Source organism: Blennius ocellaris (assembly GCF_963422515.1).
Source record: "Blennius ocellaris genome assembly, chromosome: 21".
Taxonomy (NCBI): Eukaryota; Metazoa; Chordata; class Actinopteri; order Blenniiformes; family Blenniidae; genus Blennius; species Blennius ocellaris.
This window is the reverse complement of record NC_137670.1, coordinates 779,787-798,576: the sequence shown is the minus strand read 5'-3', so window position 1 is coordinate 798,576 and position 18,790 is coordinate 779,787. Positions and strand designations below refer to the sequence as shown.

Here is an 18,790-nt window from a genome sequence, read left to right as displayed (position 1 = left end):
CGGAAGCGACTCCAGTGTCTTTCTCTTCATTTGACCTCGTTTCAAACAGACAAATGATCCGATGAGAGCAAATGAATCATCACATTTCTTTATTGCTCATCAACGATTAGTTTGTATCACAGGGTGTCAGTTTTCAACAACTTTCTCTGGCTTCAGCATCAAATCGATCGAATATCAAGGAACGCTTCCTTGTGTGTGTGTGTGTGTGTGTGTGTGTGTGTGTGTGTGTGTGTGTGTGTGTGTGTGTGTGTGTGTGTGTGTGTGTGTGTGTGTGTGTGTGTGTTCATGAGAGGGAGGCGGGGTCATAGGTCGGGGAGGGGGGGGGGGTGGTGCTCAGCGCTACTATATTAAACCTGCAGAATGACACATAAACACGTTTGGCCATTATTTCCTCCCATTTCGTTGATTAATTTCATGATTTGTACAAATAAATATGTTTCCTCTGGAGGCGACCGGTCAGTTGACGTCGTGGTTCGACTCCCGGACTCTACTGGAGGCCGGCCAGCGAGCCGGCCGGCGACGGCGGAACCAGCATGTCGATGAACAGGGCGATGAGGTGGCACATCTCTTTAGCCTGAAACACACGTCAAGCCAATCAGAAGGTGGCCTGGCTCAGAGCCCCTCCCCCCTCCCCTCCCTCCCCTCCCCCCCCTCCATCCACCTGAACCGGAGCTCGTACCTGCTTGAGGTGAACGGTGAGTTTCCGGGGACTGGCCGGCCGGCCGTGGAGGAGCTCCACCGCCGGCAGTTTGCCCGGCCTCTTGGGCCGGACGGTGCGGATGGACTGGACGTCCTCCAGCCGGACGAGGAGCAGCTGCGCCTGCAGATGTTAGGACAGTGGTTTTCTACCTTTTTAGAGCCAAGACACACTTTTTTCTTTGTAAAACTCTGGAGTCACACCTCCACCTGAACATGTTAAAAGTTTAACCTCTGTAGCCTCTATTAACAATATAAAGTCTTTCTCATCAAAGACATCAAAGTCTTTCTCATCAAAGTTTGATCAACAGAATCCAGTAAATCCAGAAAGCAAGGACTTTTTTTAATAGTGCCTCCCTCAGTGTGAAACCTGGACCTGATGGATGAAGAGCTGAGATCCTGGTTTTCAAAAACTTCTCCATCACTGTCACTGACACAGTACTTTGATACAAGATGGTAGCAGGAGGTGGAGATGAACCACACTGACGTCTGTCACTTTACATTTCACCGGCAAAGTTCTGTGCTGCCCTCTAGTGGTGAAGAGTATTTATACATGATTACTCTGCAACACACTGAGGCTGTGAGAACAAAGGTTTTTTTAGAAAATAATGTGGAATGTGATAATTTCCCACGACTCAGCTGACGATCTGGAGGAAACACCAGAGGTTGAGAAACACTGCGTTAGAACACCGTCAGGTCACGTGACCTGCGCAAGCAACGCCCACAACCAGTGTGACTCCAGACCGGTTCCAGACTTTAGACCAGAAGTGTCCAACATGCGGCCCGGGGACCAGAACCGGCCCACCGGACCATCTATTCCGGCCGCCGTGCGATTTATGAAGTGTGAAGTATAAAAATGAAAACTGACAGATTCTGATCTAAAAACACTAGATTGTCAAAAATGACATTCAAAACCGTCCTTGGTCAGAATTAATTAATGCGTCTGTGGAGGTCACATGACGCAACGCCTTTCACAATAAAACAATGACTCCAACTTACGTGAAGTGATACTTTAGAGATGTAAACTCAAAACAATTTCCAGACGATGACAAATTGTTTTAATCCTGAATAAAAATACGATACCAGACACACGTGACTGAGAGTTTTTGTGTTTTCTTTTCACAAATATAATAATATCTGATTTCCTTTAATGTGTATATTTCAGAATAGACAAATGGCAAATTCTTGCAGCTACAAAAGAATCAAAAGAAGGAAAGGCCACGTACCTGTGACGTGCGGTGAAGGAAGAGCACCCCCTGCTGGCTGATGCTGACGGTGCAGGGTGACGTCACGCTGCGCTGGCTCACCTTCTGCACCAGGAAGGTGTTGGAGCCGAACAGAGGGAAGGTGGAGAGCAACTCTGGAAGGAGGGATGAAGAACTGTGAGAGGAGGAGGAGAGGAGAGGAGGAGAGGAGGAGAGGAGGAGAGGAGTGGAGGAGGAGAGGAGGAGAGGAGGAGGAGGAGAGCGTCTCACCGATGAATCGCATCTTAGCCTCCATTGGCTGCAGGCTGCTCATGGAGGTCATGTGACCTCGACACAGAAAGTGAATCTCCTCCACTGAGGCTCTGATCCCACTCTGGGTGGGAAGGTACTCTTTGACCTCTGACCTGGAAAACACATGGTCAATGAAACACTGAGGAGGTGGAGGAGAGGAGGAGAGAAGGAGAGGAGGAGAGGAGAGGAGAGGGAGAGGAGAGGGAGAGGAGGAGAGGAGAGGAGAGGAGAGGAGAGGGAGAGGAGGAGAGGAGAGGAGGAGAGGAGGAGGAGAGGAGGAGAGGAGGAGGAGGAGGAGGAGGAGGAGGAGGAGGAGGAGAGGAGAGGGAGGAGGAGGAGGAGGAGGAGGAGGAGGAGGAGGAGGAGGAGGAGGAGGAGGAGGAGGAGGAGGAGAGGGAGGAGGAGAGGAGGAGGAGGAGGAGGAGGAGAGGAGGAGAGGAGAGGAGGAGGAGGAGGAGGAGGAGGAGGAGAGGAGGAGGAGGAGAGGAGGAGGACCTGTTGACGTCGACCTTCAGACTCACTTCAGGTCTTCAAAGAAAAAACTGAGCAACCAAGAAAACAAACGTTTCATCCTGAAGACGAGACGAGACACACACACACACACACACACACACACACACACACACACACACACACACACACACACACACACACACACACACACACACACACACACACACACACACACACACACACACACACACACACACACACACACACTCACAGGGACGGCTCGTCGTTGTGACCCAGAGAAAGATGCTGCAGAACGGAGAGCTGAGCGATCAGCTGATCTGCTGCTGAGACAGGAAGTGTCACCTGTCCACACAGGAAGTCAGCCAGGAGCTGTGGACACACACACACACACAGGGTGAGTGGGGGGGGGGGGGGGGTCGGGGGGGGAACCTTGTGGGTTTGAGCGTCTCACCTGCTGGAAGTGGAAGTCGACATAAAGGTCGTTGGTGAAGGTCAGAGGCTCCAACCAGACGACTCTCCTCATGGAAACCACCACCGAGTCGTCGTCCAGCAGGAAGTCCAGCACGTATTCGTCAGGGCGGAGGGGGCGCACCATCCCGTCTAATGTGGGGGGGGAGGGGTTAATGTGGTCATCATGTCTTCATCACCAGTCTCCCAGTAGAACCAGACCACAAGTTCATCTGATTGAAAACCTGAAGCTTGAGGGGTTCTGGGGGTTCAGTAGGGGGGGTTCTGGGGGGGTTGTGGGGGTTTCAGGGGGTTCTGGGGGTTTGGTAGCGGGGGTTCTGGGGGTTTCAGGGGGTTCTGGGGGTTTGGTAGCGGGGGCTCTGTGGGGTTCTGGGGGTTTGGTAGAGGGGGTTCTGGGGTTTCTGGGGGTTATGGGGTTTCTGGGGGTTTGGTAGGGGGGGTTCTGGGGGGGTTGTGGGGGTTTCAGGGGGTTCTGGGGGTTTGGTAGCGGGGGTTCTGGGGGGTTCTGGGGGTTTGGTAGAGGGGGTTCTGGGGTTTCTGGGGGTTATGGGGTTTCTGGGGGTTTGGTAGGGGGGGTTCTGGGGGCTTAAGGGGGTTCTGGGGGCGAGGGTGTTCGGTAGTGGGGGTTCTGGTGGTTTCAGGGGGTTCTTGCGGTTTCAGGGGGTTCGGTAGGGGGGGTTCTGGGGGGGTTCTGAGGGTTTCAGGGGGTTCTGGGGGTTCGGTAGGGGGATTCTGGGGTTTCAGGGGGTTCTGGTGGTTTCAGGGGTTTCTGGTGGTTTCAGGGGGTTCGGTAGGGGGGGTTCTGGGGGGGTTCTGAGGGTTTCAGGGGGTTCTGGGGGTTCTGGGGGTTCGGTAGGGGGGTTCTGGGGTTTCAGGGGGTTCTGGTGGTTTCAGGGGGTTCTGGGGGCGAGGGGGGTTCTGGGGGCGAGGGGTGTTTGGTGGGAATAGAACCAGCGACTGTGCGCCCCCGGCTGGGGCTTTACCTTGAAGCCTGGTGGCGACCAGCAGGAACTCCCTCACTTGGCTGAGCTGAGAGACGCTCATTTCCAGACACAGCTCGGTGACCACGTCTCCCGCTAGCTGCACACAGAACACGTTCTCCTTCTGAGGTTCTGCAAGGAGCGACTCTAGAACACGTTCTCCTTCTGAGGGTTCTGCAAGGAGCGACTCTAGAACACGTTCTCCTTCTGAGGTTCTGCAAGGAGCGACTCTAGAACACGTTCTCCTTCTGAGGTTTCTGCGAGGAGCGACTCTAGAACACGTTCTCCTTCTGAGGTTCTGCAAGGAGCGACTCTAGAACACTTCAACACTTTAACACACTCTCATTTCTTTTAAACTGAAGCTGCTAAAATCACTTTAAACCTCTGATGATGGACTTTTATTATTTCTACTGTGTTTTATAGCTTTCTTTAGTCTCGTGACTTTTAAATGACAATATTATTATTATTAATTTTATTATCATATCACGTCTAAGTCCTTCTTTCTTTCATTTTGGCTGATGTTTTTTAGTCATTCTATAGAATGTCTAAAGAATATTAGCCAAAATTAGCGAAAGTATCTATAGCTACTTTTGCTAATTTTGGCTAATATTCTTTATAACCATTCCAGCTACTTTCGCTTTGTTGATTCCTTTAAAAATGTAATCATTTAAAAAAAATCTGTTACTAGAACTTTGAAGTATTTTAGTCAATTTTTGCCTAAACTCCTGGGTTTGGCCCGTCGGAGTCGTTCGTCAGCAGAGAGACAAAAACGTCAATATCAGGATCTGTGAGGCGCCGGGAAGTTTCAAAGCAGGACAAAAAGATTTTACGCTGAAGTTGTAGATCTTAACAGGAAACTCCACGTCTCCCGGGAGCTTGATGGGGAAAAGCCGAGTCGTTTTGCCGTCCTGAGGAGAAGCACAGCACCGTCAGCAAGATGACGGAGAATCACTGAGCTGAGAGCTAAAGGTGGAGGTGAAGGTGCAGTTGGTGTTCTAGATGAAGGTGTAGCAGGAGTTACTGCAGCCGCAGTGCTCATGAGCAGCAGCAGCGTTTCAGAAAAGTTGTATTTTCCCCATTTATATATAGAGTTGGACTGTTTCCCTCGTCTCCGAGCGCCGTTGCCACGGAAACGGGGCCGACCCGAGAGGCGGTACTCACCAGGAAGGCCTCCATCTCGATCTGCGACAGGATGTTTCGCCGCCCCCCCACGCTGAGCGCCCTCTGCAGGTTGTCCTGACACACGGCGGCCAGATCTGTGGACACAGCGCGTCTGAGAACGGGACCCGGGGCCACGCCAGGCGTTACCGCGGCGGCGCTACCGCGGCGGCGCTACTGTGGCGGCGTTACCGCGGCGGCGTTACCGCAGCAGCGCTACCGCGGTGTCGTTACTGTGGTGGCGGCAGCGTTACCGCGGCGGCGGTGTTACAGCGGCGGCGTTACCGTGGCGACGTTACCGCAGCGGCGCTACCGCGGTGGTGTTACCGTGGTGGCGTTGCCATGGTGATGCTGCCGCGGCGGCGTAACTGCGGCGGCGCTACCGCGGTGGTGTTACCGTGGTGGCGTTACCGTGGTGGCGTTACCGTGGTGGCGTTAACGTGGTGGCATTACCGTGGTGGTGTTACCGTGGTGGCGTTACCGTGGCGGCGTTAACGTGGTGGCATTACCGTGGTGGTGTTACCGTGGTGGCGTTACCGTGGTGGCGTTACCGTGGTGGCGTTACCGTGGTGGCGTTACCATGGAGGCGTTGCCATGGTGGCGCTACCACGGTGGCGGTGTTACCACGGTGGCGTTACTGCAGCGGCGCTACCGTGGTGGTGTTATCGTGGTGGCGCTACCGCGGCAGCGTTACCGTGGTGGCATTGCCATGGTGGCGTTGCCACGGCGGCAGCGTTACCATGGTGGTGTTACTGCGGCGGCGGCGCTACCTTGGTACGGGTGCAGATGCTCCTCCGACACGTCGTGGAGGTGGCGGGCGAAGTAGGGCTGCAGGGTGCCGGAGCACGGGAAGAAGCCGGAGATCAGGCAGAGCAGCCGCCAGCCGAGGTCGGCGCTGGACCTGCAGAGGGAGACGCACAAACATTCCACACCTCAGACTCGCTTCACGCCATTTCTCAACCAATGAACTCGCCTGGAGCCACGGACCACGGAGAAGGCATGTCGCAGAATCGACAGACATCTGATGGTCACATGGAAGCATTTTAGCCGGTTCGCCGTTGTAACCATGGTAACCTGGTAGCTATTTTAGCCGTTTTGAACTGTTTAAACTACTGAGTGACATCAGACCGACTCTGCCGGTGATGAAGTTGCCGGTCTTGTCCAAATCTTTCTCTTCCTCCAAATATTTCGTACGAACAAATTTCACAGCGAACATGAAAGAACCTCCTCGTCGGGTCGTACCGGCCGGCTGGTTTGAGGACCAGTACAAGTTCACCGTTGTACTACGGAGCCATTTTTAGTGACTGCAGTCAATCCAGCTGTTGTACCTTGTTAAGTGTTTTAGCGACTTTCGCCGCTTTGGCCTTTATGCTAACACCGCAAGCCGAGTCTGAGTGAGCAGCGACTGGAACTCGTATCCCGGATCAAACGACGTCCATCCCGCCCGCAGACGGGCTTGACCGCGGCGCCGGGACTCACTTGTTGGGGTTGTTGGTGGTCTGCTTGACGACCTGGCAGTAGATCTCGTCCCTCAGCAGCTGGTTCTCCGTCCCGAGCTGGAGAGAGAGAGAGAGAGAGAGAGAGAGAGAGAGAGAGAGAGAGAGAGAGAGAGAGCATGAAGGTGACTGACAGCTGGACGCCGGACGCTGGACGCCGCCGGCACTGACCAGCAGGATGCGTCGCAGGCAGTCCACCTGGCCGCCGTCCATCTCCGTGGGAACGTCCTGCATGTACTGCATCAGGCCTGGATGGACAGAAGAAAGGGGTGGATGATGGAGGGAGGAGAGGGAGGAGAGGGAGGGCGAGCTGGCGTCCGGTCGCCGCGCTGTGGAAACACTCACTGGTGAAACACTGGACCGACAGCTTCTGGAGTTCGGCGTCGCTGTAGAGGATCAGGGACTCCTGGATGGGAACCTGGAGGGACGACACACACAGGTTTGGAGGAAGTTAGCCTCATTAGCTCAGGCTAGTTCGTTAGCCCGCTACTCTTCATCGTCTGCATCCATAAAACCGTGTTCTGGGGGATTTTTCAGACCCTTTCTGGGGTTTTGAATCCTTTAAAACAGTGTTTTTCAACCTTTTTGAGCCGAGACACACTTTTTTCTTTGTAAAACTCTGGAGTCACACCTCCACCTGAACATGTTAAAATGTTAAACTGTGTAGCCTCTATTAACAATATAAAGTCTTTCTCATCAAAGACATCAAAGTCTTTCTCATCAAAGTTTGATCAACAGGAATCCAGTAAATCCAGAAAGCAAGGACTTTTTTTAATAGTGCCTCCCTCAGTGTGAAACCTGGACCTGATGGATGAAGAGCTGAGATCCTGGTTTTCAAAAACTTCTCCATCACTGTCACTGACACAGTACTTTGAACTACCGACACTTGAAGAACGTCCATAGAAGAAGAAGAGACACAGCTTCACGCTATCGGCTCCTTCTTACGGGTGAAAACTGAACCGCCTCCAGGAAGTTCCTTCCGCTGACGGGGACGCCGCTCGTTCCCGCGCTTTTGGGAGGAAAGACAACGAGAGCAGGAAGTTACATCGTCGCGTCGCGGCAAGCTAAGACCTCCCGGTGTCCGCCAACGCGAGAACCTACCTGAAGTATCTCGAAGCAAACTCCGCCATGGCCGACTGGGCCTGGACGTCGACGACGGATCCCGCGTTGGAGTTGGGGACGGACCCGGAGACGTGGTCCAGAGACGTCGGCGGGCCCGCGGCCGCCACCGCCAGCCTGCTGCTGGGCGGAGGGATCATGGCGGCGGCGCCGGACGGTTTGATGCTCCTCATGCTCTTCCGCCGCTCGTCCCGCCGGGCCAGGTGGAGGCAGTGGTAGTCCGGGGCGGCGGACGGCTGAGTCAGCTCTTCTGGGAACAGGCCGGAGCGCCCGCCCAGCGTGCCGAAGCGCCAGCCTGGTGGGACGACAACACAACCGTCCGTCTGACGCCGACCCATCGCCGCCACGGCTGGTTCTACCGAGACACGACCGGAGGGACGGGGACGGACCGACGTCCAACAAGCGAGTCCGCTCAGAGACAGAAAGCAATTGAGTGGCTTCGAAAATCGTAAAGCTGTTCAGCGTGTCCAACGGACGCTAGGCTCACACGGCGACAGCGTGAAGAACGAGGGACGACGGGCAGAATCGGTTAAAATCTCACAAAACGGCTCAGAAGGATAAAAGAGCTAAAAAATACACAAGAAGAAAGTAAAAGAAGAAAAATATCAAAGTGGCTGGAAAACCCAGAATCCAGTGTCTGGACACATGTCCAGTGTGGACCTTACCTGTCTGCAGTCCGTCTCACCTGTCTGATGCCTGTCTCACCTGTCTACAGTCTCTCTCACCTGTCTGCTGGCTGTTTCACCTGTCTGTAGTCTCTCACCTGTCTGTAGTCCGTCTACAGTCCGTCTCACCTGTCTACAGTCTCTCTCACCTGTCTGCTGGCTGTCTCACCTGTCTGCAGTCCGTCTCACCTGTCTACAGTCCGTCTCACCTGTCTGCAGTCCGTCTCACCTGTCTACAGTCCGTCTCACCTGTCTGTAGTCTCTCACCTGTCTACAGTCTGTCTCACTTGTCTACAGTCCGTCTCACCTGTCTGCATTCCGTCCATCGGCAGTAGTTTGATGATGTCGCCTTTACTGAAGCTAAGAAGACTTTTGTCGTCCGTCACGAAGCTCTTCAGGGCGATGACGTGACCCGAGTCCTGCAGGTCCAGGAGACACAGAACCAGAACGACGAGCATTGAACTGTTGCACTTTCATGAAACTCCGTCCAGACACAGAGACAACAAGCTATTTCAGGAAGACGTTTCCTTTGTCAGATCACAAAGGAGACTGACGGGAATTATCAAAGAGCTTTTCTGGTTCCTCTGCTGTCCTGCTGTGGACGTCTGTCCTGAATTCACCTGCTCTTCTGCAGGTCTTCAAATCTTCAAAACGATTTAAAACCAGACAATTATGACATAGCGCATTAATCTGGAGCGTAAGCTCCTCCCACTGGTCCTGGACTGTCTCCATTCATTCTGGCTTCAGTTCCTCAGAACCTCTCAGGCTTTTCTGAGTTCTAAGGCAGAACGTTGTTGACACGGTGCCGACGTGACGGGAGGAATGACCTTGATGAGCTCCTGAAGGAATAACTGGATCATGTCCGTGATCTGAGGACCTCGAAGCGACTTCAGCGTCAGGGTTTCGGTCCTGAGCTCCAGCTGCACCGTGTTGGCATCCTGCAGGCCGACCGACACCACCTCCGCAAAGCTGCAATCGACACAGAGCAAGTCAGCGTGAGCCCGGATGAACGCGAGCGGCTCTTCCGCCCCGGTCCGACGGGTACCTGTAGCTCTTGAGCGGACGCAGGTGTTTGGGGTTGATGCCCGATGCTCTCACGACCTTCAGGAGACGGATCCCGCGATGAGACACGCCGAGCATCTCAGCGTCCGCACCTTCCAGCTACAAGCAAGCAGAAGCTCGTCAGCGTCCAGAAGGAAAACATCCGTCTCACCTCAGACATTCGAGAGACAAGATCAGACGCCAACGCCAGGACGGCCTGAAGAAATGCTGCTTAAGCCATTAAGTCAATCAGTCTTTACTTAAACGATCGGCTCCGACCCCAACACGGCTTGTGGTTTCTCACTTCTAGACGTTACCCTGTTTTCATTGTTTTTCAAGAGACTTTTTCAACGTGTGAAAATAGACGGACCATTTGAACAAAATTCTACGGTCATTCTTTTCATGGATAAAATTCCAAGAGACCTCCTGGTTCCCTCTGCTCCCGATGGGAACAAACACTTTGCCGTTAACTTGCCACAAGATTCGGTCGACCCGATCGGGACCGACTCCTGCCAGCAGACACAATCCTGCCACTTCATGGAGGTCGAGGAAAACCCTGGACCCCAGAGCTCGTACTGCCAGAGAGAGAGACCCTGAACGCCACATGAAGTGTGTTTGTGTCGCCCCCTCCACCGGAAACCACAAGGCGTCGCACCTTCACCGGGAACAGCCGGGTGAAGTAGCTCTCCCAGTTGTCTCGAGCCGCCATGACGATCCTCTTCTTCATGTTCTCGTCCTGGACGGTGCCGATGGTCGTCCCCACGTTGAAATGTGCTGCAGAAGGCGGGGAAACGGGATTACTGATGTATAAACAGCAAGAACATTCAGTCAACACTCCTGAGCTCCTGATTCGTCGAGATCCTGAAGGAAGTGCAGCTCTTCAGCTGAGCAGAGGGTGCGAGTTTACAACAATAACCCCAGGAAGCACGTTCTGAGTGTTTTACAGGCATTACGCTGGATCACACCAGATCAATCTCAACGATGTGACGGCTCATCTGCCGCCAAGTCCAAGATCCAGACGCTTCAGATCTGAAAGTAGGACTAGCGTGCGGTGGTGTTTCAGTCAGGGCCAGCAGGAACAAAATCATCCTATCTGGCTGTTAACTTAGCTGCCATCACTCCAGATTAGCCAATAATAACAGAGCATCATCACCACCTGCCTGTGGGCCAATCAGTCAAGCTCATTTCAATGACGACACTAAGGCTAGCGCTAGAAACTCTGCTGGCCCTAAGATGGTCCGTCAATATCACATCAAAATCTGATTGGCTGATGATCCTGTCACTCAACATTTTAACCAAATAGCAGCGTCCAGCTTCCATCAGAAGCTAGCAAAGCTTTCCTCTGCTGCGTTTAGAGGACGTAGGAGATTTGAGCTCCACGAATTGGAACCAGTCGTCTTCTGGATAAAGTTGCTAAAGTCACTAATTGATTCCAGGCACAGATTTCAGAATTTCTTTATAATGATTAAATAAAACAAAGAAAAATCCTTTTTGACAGGGCTAGCAGGGCTAGCAGGGCTAGCAGTGCTAGCCCTGCTGCACACCACTGGCAAGTAGGAGCAGTGGAGGCCCAGAAGAGGAAAAGTTTTAGCACAGTAACAGCAGAGCCGATTTACACCAACGTTTCCCAGACTGTAGGAGCACAAACCATCAGAAATAAGTGTTTATAGACACAGTTGTACACAAATCTGGTGTCGGCTTCCTGCTGCCACCTTTAAAAAGTGGAGGAGAGCCTCACCGAGCAGATCCTTCATCTTCCGGCGCTCCTCGCGGCTGATCCTCACACAGCTCTCGGAGAACGAGTCCCTCATGATCTGCAGAAGGACCAACAGGCGTCAGGTCGCCGGCGTGACGCTGAGGCTGAGGCGCCGTGTTCAGACTCACCTGTTCACACAGCAGGTTGAGGATGTACGGCCGGTTGAACATCTCCCTGGGGTAAAACACCTGGACAGGTAAACCCGGTCAGTGAGCACCTGAACACCGGTTCCACCGACCCAAAATAACATTTCAACCCCTAATGGATCAAAAACCTTTGATGCCTTTTCATGTCTTTTATGGCCACGAATTAGTCAAGTGAACAACTTCAGTGTGTGTGTGTGTGTGTGTGTGTGTGTGTGTGTGTGTGTGTGTGTGTGTGTGTGTGTGTGTGTGTGTGTGTGTGTGTGTGTGTGTGTGTGAGACCTCCTTCCTCAGGAACAGTTTTCCCGCCATGTCGTACTGGGAGAAGTAAACTCCGGCGGAGAAGCGGTGCAGGTTGGATCGAGTTTCGTCATCGTCGTCCATCCAGTCTGAAGAAAAGAGTCACATCAAAGTCAAAAGAGTCACATCAAAGTCAAAAGAGCCGAGGAGGACCCGGTCCCTGAGGGGGACCCGGGCTTGTGAGGACACCTACCGAGGGACGGAGCGGTCATGGCTGGAGGCTCTGGGATGCTCTCGTAGTCGGCCGCAATGGCGGGAGGAGATTCGGGTGGAGGAGATTCGGGCGGAGGATGCGGGGGAGGGGGCGGAGTCTGGAGGGAGCGCTGGGTGCTGAACAGATCCTCCAGGGAGCGCTGCTTATCCCTCATGCTGCTGGAGACGGCGCGGCGCCCCCTGGTGGAGGGGGGTGACGGAGGTGGAGGAGCCCACGTTTTCTGAACGAGGAGAGTCGGAACGTCAGCCGAGGCCCGCGGAGGTTCTCCCGCGGCGGCAGAGACTCACCTGGTTCTGCTGAGCCGGCGATTTATTTTTCAGCTTCTGCAGAGCTTCCTGTTTGGGGTCTCGCTTCACCTGGAACTTCCTGGACGTGGGTCTGGAGGCAGAAACCCACAAAGTCTGTTCACAATCGGACGTCTGAGTCGAGAAGTGACAGGACGGGAAGCCGGACCGACCTGAGGGGTTGGAAGGGTTCAGGCTCGGCCTGCGGACGGTTGTTGTACAGCTTGATGATTTCCCGGATGTTGGACGAAGGTTCGATTTGAGAGACGTCAGCCGACGACGGCTTGTCCCCCTGGGACTCAGGTTCTCTTGCCGGGGGGGTTCCAGCTGGTTTCACTGAGGAGGAAACACAGTCAGGTTCTGCTGCTGGGGGGGGGGGGGTTCCAGCTCGTTTCCCAAGATGAAGTCATGATGAGCCAAGAGGAAGGAGCCACCTGATGGTTCTGGTCAACTGAAGCAGCAACTGAACAACCCTGAACGACCTTGTGGGGTGTCACACCCACCGGATCGATCACGGACTGCATGAGAAGTCTGTGTTAAACCGAGATTTGCAGAAGCGACGACGACCTTCCCTGATAGAAAACAACTCTTCAGATATCGTGAGTCCATGTTGACGTTTGTCGTGGAGTGAAATGGAAACCGAGTCTCACACCCGTCCTTCGACTTCATGTGTCCTTCTGAAACAATCCAGGGGACTCGTCGCACACCCGTCTGTCCACTTCTACTCCAACAGAGTTTCTCAATATCGTGGCTGAAGCTCAGGGGGTCAAAGGTCAAAGTGTCTTTATCAGGGTCCTTCAGCTGAGAAGTTTATAATAAAACTCAATAACTAAACAAAGACCAAACACGGATATGGTCAGAGGCGTCAACCCCCTTTAACCCCGTTAACCAGTGGTCAAACTTAGCGACATCCCTACCGGGTCCCCCCCTGACGGGGCCCCATGTCACTGCTGCGTCCGGTGACTGTGCTGCAGAACGTCAAGGTAACGAGAATGTCGAGGATGTGAAGATGAAGAGGAGCGACTGAGTCACGAATGAGAACAACCAGGAGAATAACAGCTGCATAGCGATAGCATAGCGATAGCATAGTGATAGCATAGTGATACAAGCTGATAGCATAGCAATAGCATGGTGATACAAGGCAATAGCATAGCCATAGCATAGCCATAGCATAGCCACAGCATAGCCATAGCATAGCCATAGCATAGTGATACAAGGCAATAGCATAGCGATAGCATAGCAATAGCATGGTGATACATACCATAGAATAGTGATAGCATATCAATACATTAGCCACATTAGCTGCGTTAGCTCGCTGGACTGAGAGGTTTGTGTTGGTTCTCACTTTTGGGCTTGCGGGTGACGGGTGGAGGCGACGGGCTGGACGAGGACGGAGACGATGGCGGCTTCTGGACCCGGGCGGACCTGGGTGCTCGTTGTTTGGAGGATTTGGATTTGGATTTGGCTGGAGGTTTAGAACCTGCAGAAGAAGAACCAGGATGAGGAGGAGGAGAACGTGAGGAACAACCAGGACGTGAGAGGAGGAGAACATGAGGAAGAACCAGGATGAGGAGGAGGAGAACGTGAGGAACAACCAGGACGTGAGAGGAGGAGAACATGAGGAACAACCAGGACGAGGAGGAGAACATGAGGAAGAACCAGGATGAGGAGGAGGAGAACATGAGGAACAACCAGGATGTGAGAGGAGGAGAACGCGAGGAAGAACCAGGACGTGAGAGGAGGAGAACATGAGGAAGAACCAGGATGAGGAGGAGGAGAACATGAGGAAGAACCAGGACGTGAGAGGAGGAGAACTGAATCACTTCAGTATTAATTAGAAAAACTACAAAATTGTAAATAGAAACCAAACGTATCGTTATCGTATTGTGAGAGCATCGGTATGGTATCGGTATGGTATCGGTATCGTCATGCTGTTGTATCGGTATCTTATCGATTTTGCATCATCAGTATATTAGTATCATATCAGAATCATATCATTGTGTTGTTTACCATCATTATCTGGTCTCTATACTTTATCATGGTATCGTTTTGTACTGCTGTTGCCTCAGAGCTGTATGGGTACGGCATGTATGGTATGTAGGGTATGGTCACTGTGCTGGTGTGACGTGGGTCTGGTGTGGTCCAGGACTGGTCTGCTGGAGCTCCACTCACCGATCTTCTGGAAGAAGTCCCTCTTCTCCCTGAAGCTGTGCAGGTCTTCTGGGTCCTGGTCGCTGTCCGACTGCCCCGGGCTGGGGGGCCGCGGGGTCACCGGGGTCACCGGGGCTCTGGCCTGAGGAGGTGGAGGAGGTGCAGGAGGTGCAGGAGAGACGGCGCGCCGAGGTTTCTCCTTGTTGCGGCGCCTCGGCAGCTTGTCCTCCTCCTCCTCCTCCTCGTCTTCCTCACGGTTCTGCTGCCGGGGCCTCTGGCGCTGGTTCTTCTTCTGCTGGTCCTGGGTCTGCTGCTGGGACAGGGTCATGGCCTGCAGGGTCATCTGCTGGGCCTGAGGGGTCAGAGGTCACACCACAGGGTCAGGAGGAGAGGTGGTGGGGGGGAGGGGGGGGGGGGTGGAGGAGGCGGGGCTTCACCATGAGGAAGGCCTGCTGGTTGATGAGGGCCTGCTGGGTGGCCTGCTGGGTGGCTGCCACCTGCAGGGGGTCCGGGACCGGGACCGGGACTGGGACCTGGACCGGGGCGGCCTGCGGCATCATCATGGCTGAGGGGGGCAAAAACCACAACCCGTTATACATCCAGGATCAAGTCCAGGGTCAAGTCCAGAACAATTGTTTCAATGGTTTTCAGTACAAGAACCCCGTTACTGTTACATCACATTATTCACACTGTGTCCAGTCCAGTCCAGTCCAGTCCAGTCCAGTCCAGTCCAGTCCAGTCCAGTCCAGTCCAGTCCAGTCCAGTCTAGTCTAGTCTAGTCTAGTCTAGTCTAGTCTAGTCTAGTCTAGTCTAGTCTAGTCTAGTCTAGTCTAGTCTAGTCTAGTCTAGTCCAGTCCAGTCCAGTCCAGTCCAGTCCAGTCCAGTCCAGTCCAGTCCAGTCCAGTCCAGTCCAGTCCAGTCTAGTCTAGTCTAGTCTAGTCTAGTCTAGTCTAGTCTAGTCTAGTCTAGTCTAGTCCAGTCCAGTCCAGTCCAGTCCAGTCCAGTCCAGTCCAGTCCAGTCTAGTCTAGTCTAGTCTAGTCTAGTCTAGTCTAGTCTAGTCTAGTCCAGTCCAGTCTAGTCTAGTCTAGTCTAGTCTAGTCTAGTCTAGTCTAGTCTAGTCTAGTCCAGTCCAGTCCAGTCCAGTCCAGTCCAGTCCCATCCATTCTAGTCTAGTCTAGTCCAGTCCAGTCCAGTCCAGTCCAGTCCAGTCCAGTCCAGTCCAGTCCAGTCCAGTCCAGTCTAGTCTAGTCTAGTCTAGTCTAGTCTAGTCTAGTCTAGTCTAGTCTAGTCTAGTCTAGTCCAGTCCAGTCCAGTCCAGTCCAGTCCAGTCCAGTCTAGTCCAGTCTAGTCTAGTCCAGTCCAGTCTAGTCTAGTCCAGTCCAGTCCAGTCCAGTCCCCATCATTTGAGGCAGTTCAAAGGCAGGTGAGCAAATACTTCTGGTAATATAACATAGAAAGTACCTGGCATGGCCGGCATCCCGTAAGGCGGCATGGCTGCTGCTCCTCCATACGAAACACAGAGGGTTGTTTTTTTTTAATACTCAATTTTTATTGAACAGTTTTCCACATAACAGTTACGGCAAAGTTGTCAGCATATAAACATTAATCAACGTTAAGCAGCATTCATGTAACAATAATCTTGTATCTGTTGTGATGAACCGCTATGGAGAGTAAATGGTTAATGAGGTGCCAGAATACATCACTTATCTATACATGATAGCAATTATTTGTTGGGATACACTGTCCATTTGGTCCATTTTGTCCATTTTGTCCATTTTGAAGAGTAAATATCAGTCTGCAGTTTTAAAACAAAAGTCAACCTGTCCATCTCGTGTATGTCCTTAATGAGTTCAAGCCAGCTGTCCACTGTGGGGGGGTCGACTCTATCAGTTCCCGTAATTGTTTCTGGTATATCACTAAATAGAGTGTCATACAGGTGGATGGGATCTGTAGACTGAGAATTTCTTGTATGATTTTCCAAATATTTTCCCAATGTGTTTTAATTTTAAGACAGTTCCAAAAAATATGATAGTGGTGGACCTCGGAACCACCACAGGACCTCCAGCATACATGGGGAGATGTTGTTTGATAGGATTTCAGTTTTGGAGTAATGAAAAAAAAAAGTCCAGTCTAGTCCAGTCCAGTCCATTCACAGTCCAGTCCAGTCCAGTCCAGTCCAGTCACAGTCCAGTCCATTCACAGTCCAGTCACAGTCCAGTCACAGTCCAGTCCAGTACAGTCCAGTCCAGTCCAGTCACAGTCCAGTCCAGTCCAGTTCAGTCCAGTCCAGTCCAGTCCAGTCCAGTACAGTCCAGTCCAGTCACAGTCCAGTCCAGTCCAGTCCAGTACAGTCCAGTCCAGTCACAGTCACAGTCACAGTCCAGTCCAGTCCAGTCCAGTCCAGTACAGTCCAGTCCAGTCACAGTCCAGTCCAGTCCAGTCCAGTCCAGTCACAGTCCAGTCCAGTCCAGTCCAGTCCAGTCCAGTCCAGTCACAGTCCAGTCCAGTCCAGTACAGTCCAGTCCAGTCCAGTCCAGTCCAGTCCAGTCACAGTCCAGTCCAGTCACAGTCCAGTCCAGTCCAGTCACAGTCCAGTACAGTCCAGTCCAGTCCAGTCCAGTCCAGTCCAGTCACAGTCCAGTCCAGTCCAGTCCAGTCCAGTCCAGTCCAGTCCCCATCATTTGAGGCAGGTGAGCAAATACTTCTGGTAATATAATATAGAAAGTACCTGGCATGGCCGGCATCCCGTAAGGCGGCATGGCTGCTGCTCCTCCATACGAAACACAGAGTTTCATCAACAACAAAGGTCAAAGTTTAGGATCAGATTGATTTATTCCGTCAGCAGCTGGTTCTTACCCATGGGGTACGTCGGCATCGCCATGGGAACGCCTGCAAAACACCATAATAATCTCAACACAGATGAATCCAGATGAATAATCTCACATCAGGACAAATGGAGCTAAAGACACACGAGGACGTCTCACCAGCTCCGTACATCCCAGGCTGCATCGGACCGAGACCTCCCCCCCCCCTCATCCTGCGGGTCAACTGGGACACTCGCTCCACGTCCTGGGGGGGGGGGGGGGGGGGGGGGGGAGAGGCAGAGAAAGAGAGAGAGAGAGAGAAACAAAGAGAGAGAGAGAGAGACAAACAGAGAGAGCAAGAGAGAGAGAGAGAGAGAGGTAGAGAGAGAGAGAGAGAAAGAGAGAGAGAGAGAGACAGAGAGAGAGACAGAGAAAGAGAGACAGACAGACAGAGAGAGCGAGAGAGAGAGGGAGAGACAGACAGAGAGAGACAAAGACAGACAGAGAGAGACAGAGAGGCTCAGGTACAGAGACCGTGACACTGACACACACACACACACACACACACACACACACACACACACACACACACACACTCACCGAGGTGTCCTCGTCCAGCACGTTGTCAAACAAGTCGTCCACATATGCGTCCATCTGGCGCCGCCGACCTGAAGACACGTCGACTGACTTTAATGAATCTTCTACCAAAAACATCTCAGTCAGTTTGAACAGGAACGAAACGTGATGAACGGATGAACGGATGAACGGATGAATAGATGAATAGATGGATAGATGAACGGATGAACGGATGAACGGATGAATAGATGAACGGATGAACGGATGAACGGATGAATGGATGAACGGATGAACGGATGAACGGATGAACGGATGAATGGATGAATGGATGAATGGATGAACGGTTGAATGGATGAATAGATGAATAGATGAACGGATGAACGGATGAATGGATGAACGGATGAATAGATGAATGGATGAACGGATGAATGGATGAACGGATGAACGGATGAATGGATGAATGGATGAATGGATGAACGGTTGAACGGATGAATAGATGAATGGATGAATAGATGAATGGATGAATGGATGAATGGATGAACGGATGAACGGATGAATGGATGAACGGATGAATGGATGAACGTGATGAACGGATGAACGGATGAACATGATGAACGGATGAACGGATGAACGGATGAACGGATAAACGGAGACACACGATGAGCAAGTCGACAACCTGATGTTTGATTTCTCATCACAACACAAACTACTCATATTAAAACTCGCTCCGTCAACCCGTTAAAAACAAAATCAACTAATTAATCGCACAATTTTCTATAATTAATTGCGATTAATCGCATTGTTAATGTCGACTCAGCACACGGAGACGATATTGAAATGAAGGACCTTCCGGGGGGTGGGCTCCTCCCCAGGCGCTCCCCTCAAACGACGGCAGGCCAGGGGCCGGCATGGGCGGCGCCGGCGGGATGAAGTCGTCCAGGTCGGTCACCATCATCCTGGACACCAGC

General features: G+C 52.5%; 1 protein-coding gene across 1 annotated transcript in view; it reads right to left on the bottom strand.

Annotated features, from left to right (window-relative positions):
- Window positions 1-18,790, bottom strand: part of myo15b (myosin XVB) — a gene marked incomplete at its 3' end in the record, with an annotated part of 37,199 nt that overhangs the window by 1,369 nt on the left and 17,040 nt on the right. Inside the window, 34 exon segments of the mRNA XM_080516940.1 lie at window positions 492-574; window positions 680-820; window positions 1,923-2,056; window positions 2,172-2,305; window positions 2,917-3,008; window positions 3,118-3,266; window positions 4,118-4,214; window positions 4,945-5,022; window positions 5,276-5,370; window positions 6,043-6,173; window positions 6,752-6,828; window positions 6,940-7,016; window positions 7,114-7,186; window positions 7,714-7,777; window positions 7,870-8,182; window positions 8,860-8,971; window positions 9,380-9,521; window positions 9,598-9,713; window positions 10,249-10,367; window positions 11,332-11,407; window positions 11,478-11,537; window positions 11,775-11,881; window positions 11,986-12,226; window positions 12,294-12,384; window positions 12,464-12,617; window positions 12,794-12,967; window positions 13,636-13,770; window positions 14,463-14,793; window positions 14,879-15,006; window positions 17,171-17,212; window positions 17,299-17,331; window positions 17,427-17,511; window positions 17,847-17,914; window positions 18,669-18,778. Of these exon segments, the coding sequence (XP_080373066.1) occupies window positions 492-574; window positions 680-820; window positions 1,923-2,056; window positions 2,172-2,305; window positions 2,917-3,008; window positions 3,118-3,266; window positions 4,118-4,214; window positions 4,945-5,022; window positions 5,276-5,370; window positions 6,043-6,173; window positions 6,752-6,828; window positions 6,940-7,016; window positions 7,114-7,186; window positions 7,714-7,777; window positions 7,870-8,182; window positions 8,860-8,971; window positions 9,380-9,521; window positions 9,598-9,713; window positions 10,249-10,367; window positions 11,332-11,407; window positions 11,478-11,537; window positions 11,775-11,881; window positions 11,986-12,226; window positions 12,294-12,384; window positions 12,464-12,617; window positions 12,794-12,967; window positions 13,636-13,770; window positions 14,463-14,793; window positions 14,879-15,006; window positions 17,171-17,212; window positions 17,299-17,331; window positions 17,427-17,511; window positions 17,847-17,914; window positions 18,669-18,778 (4,062 nt within the window).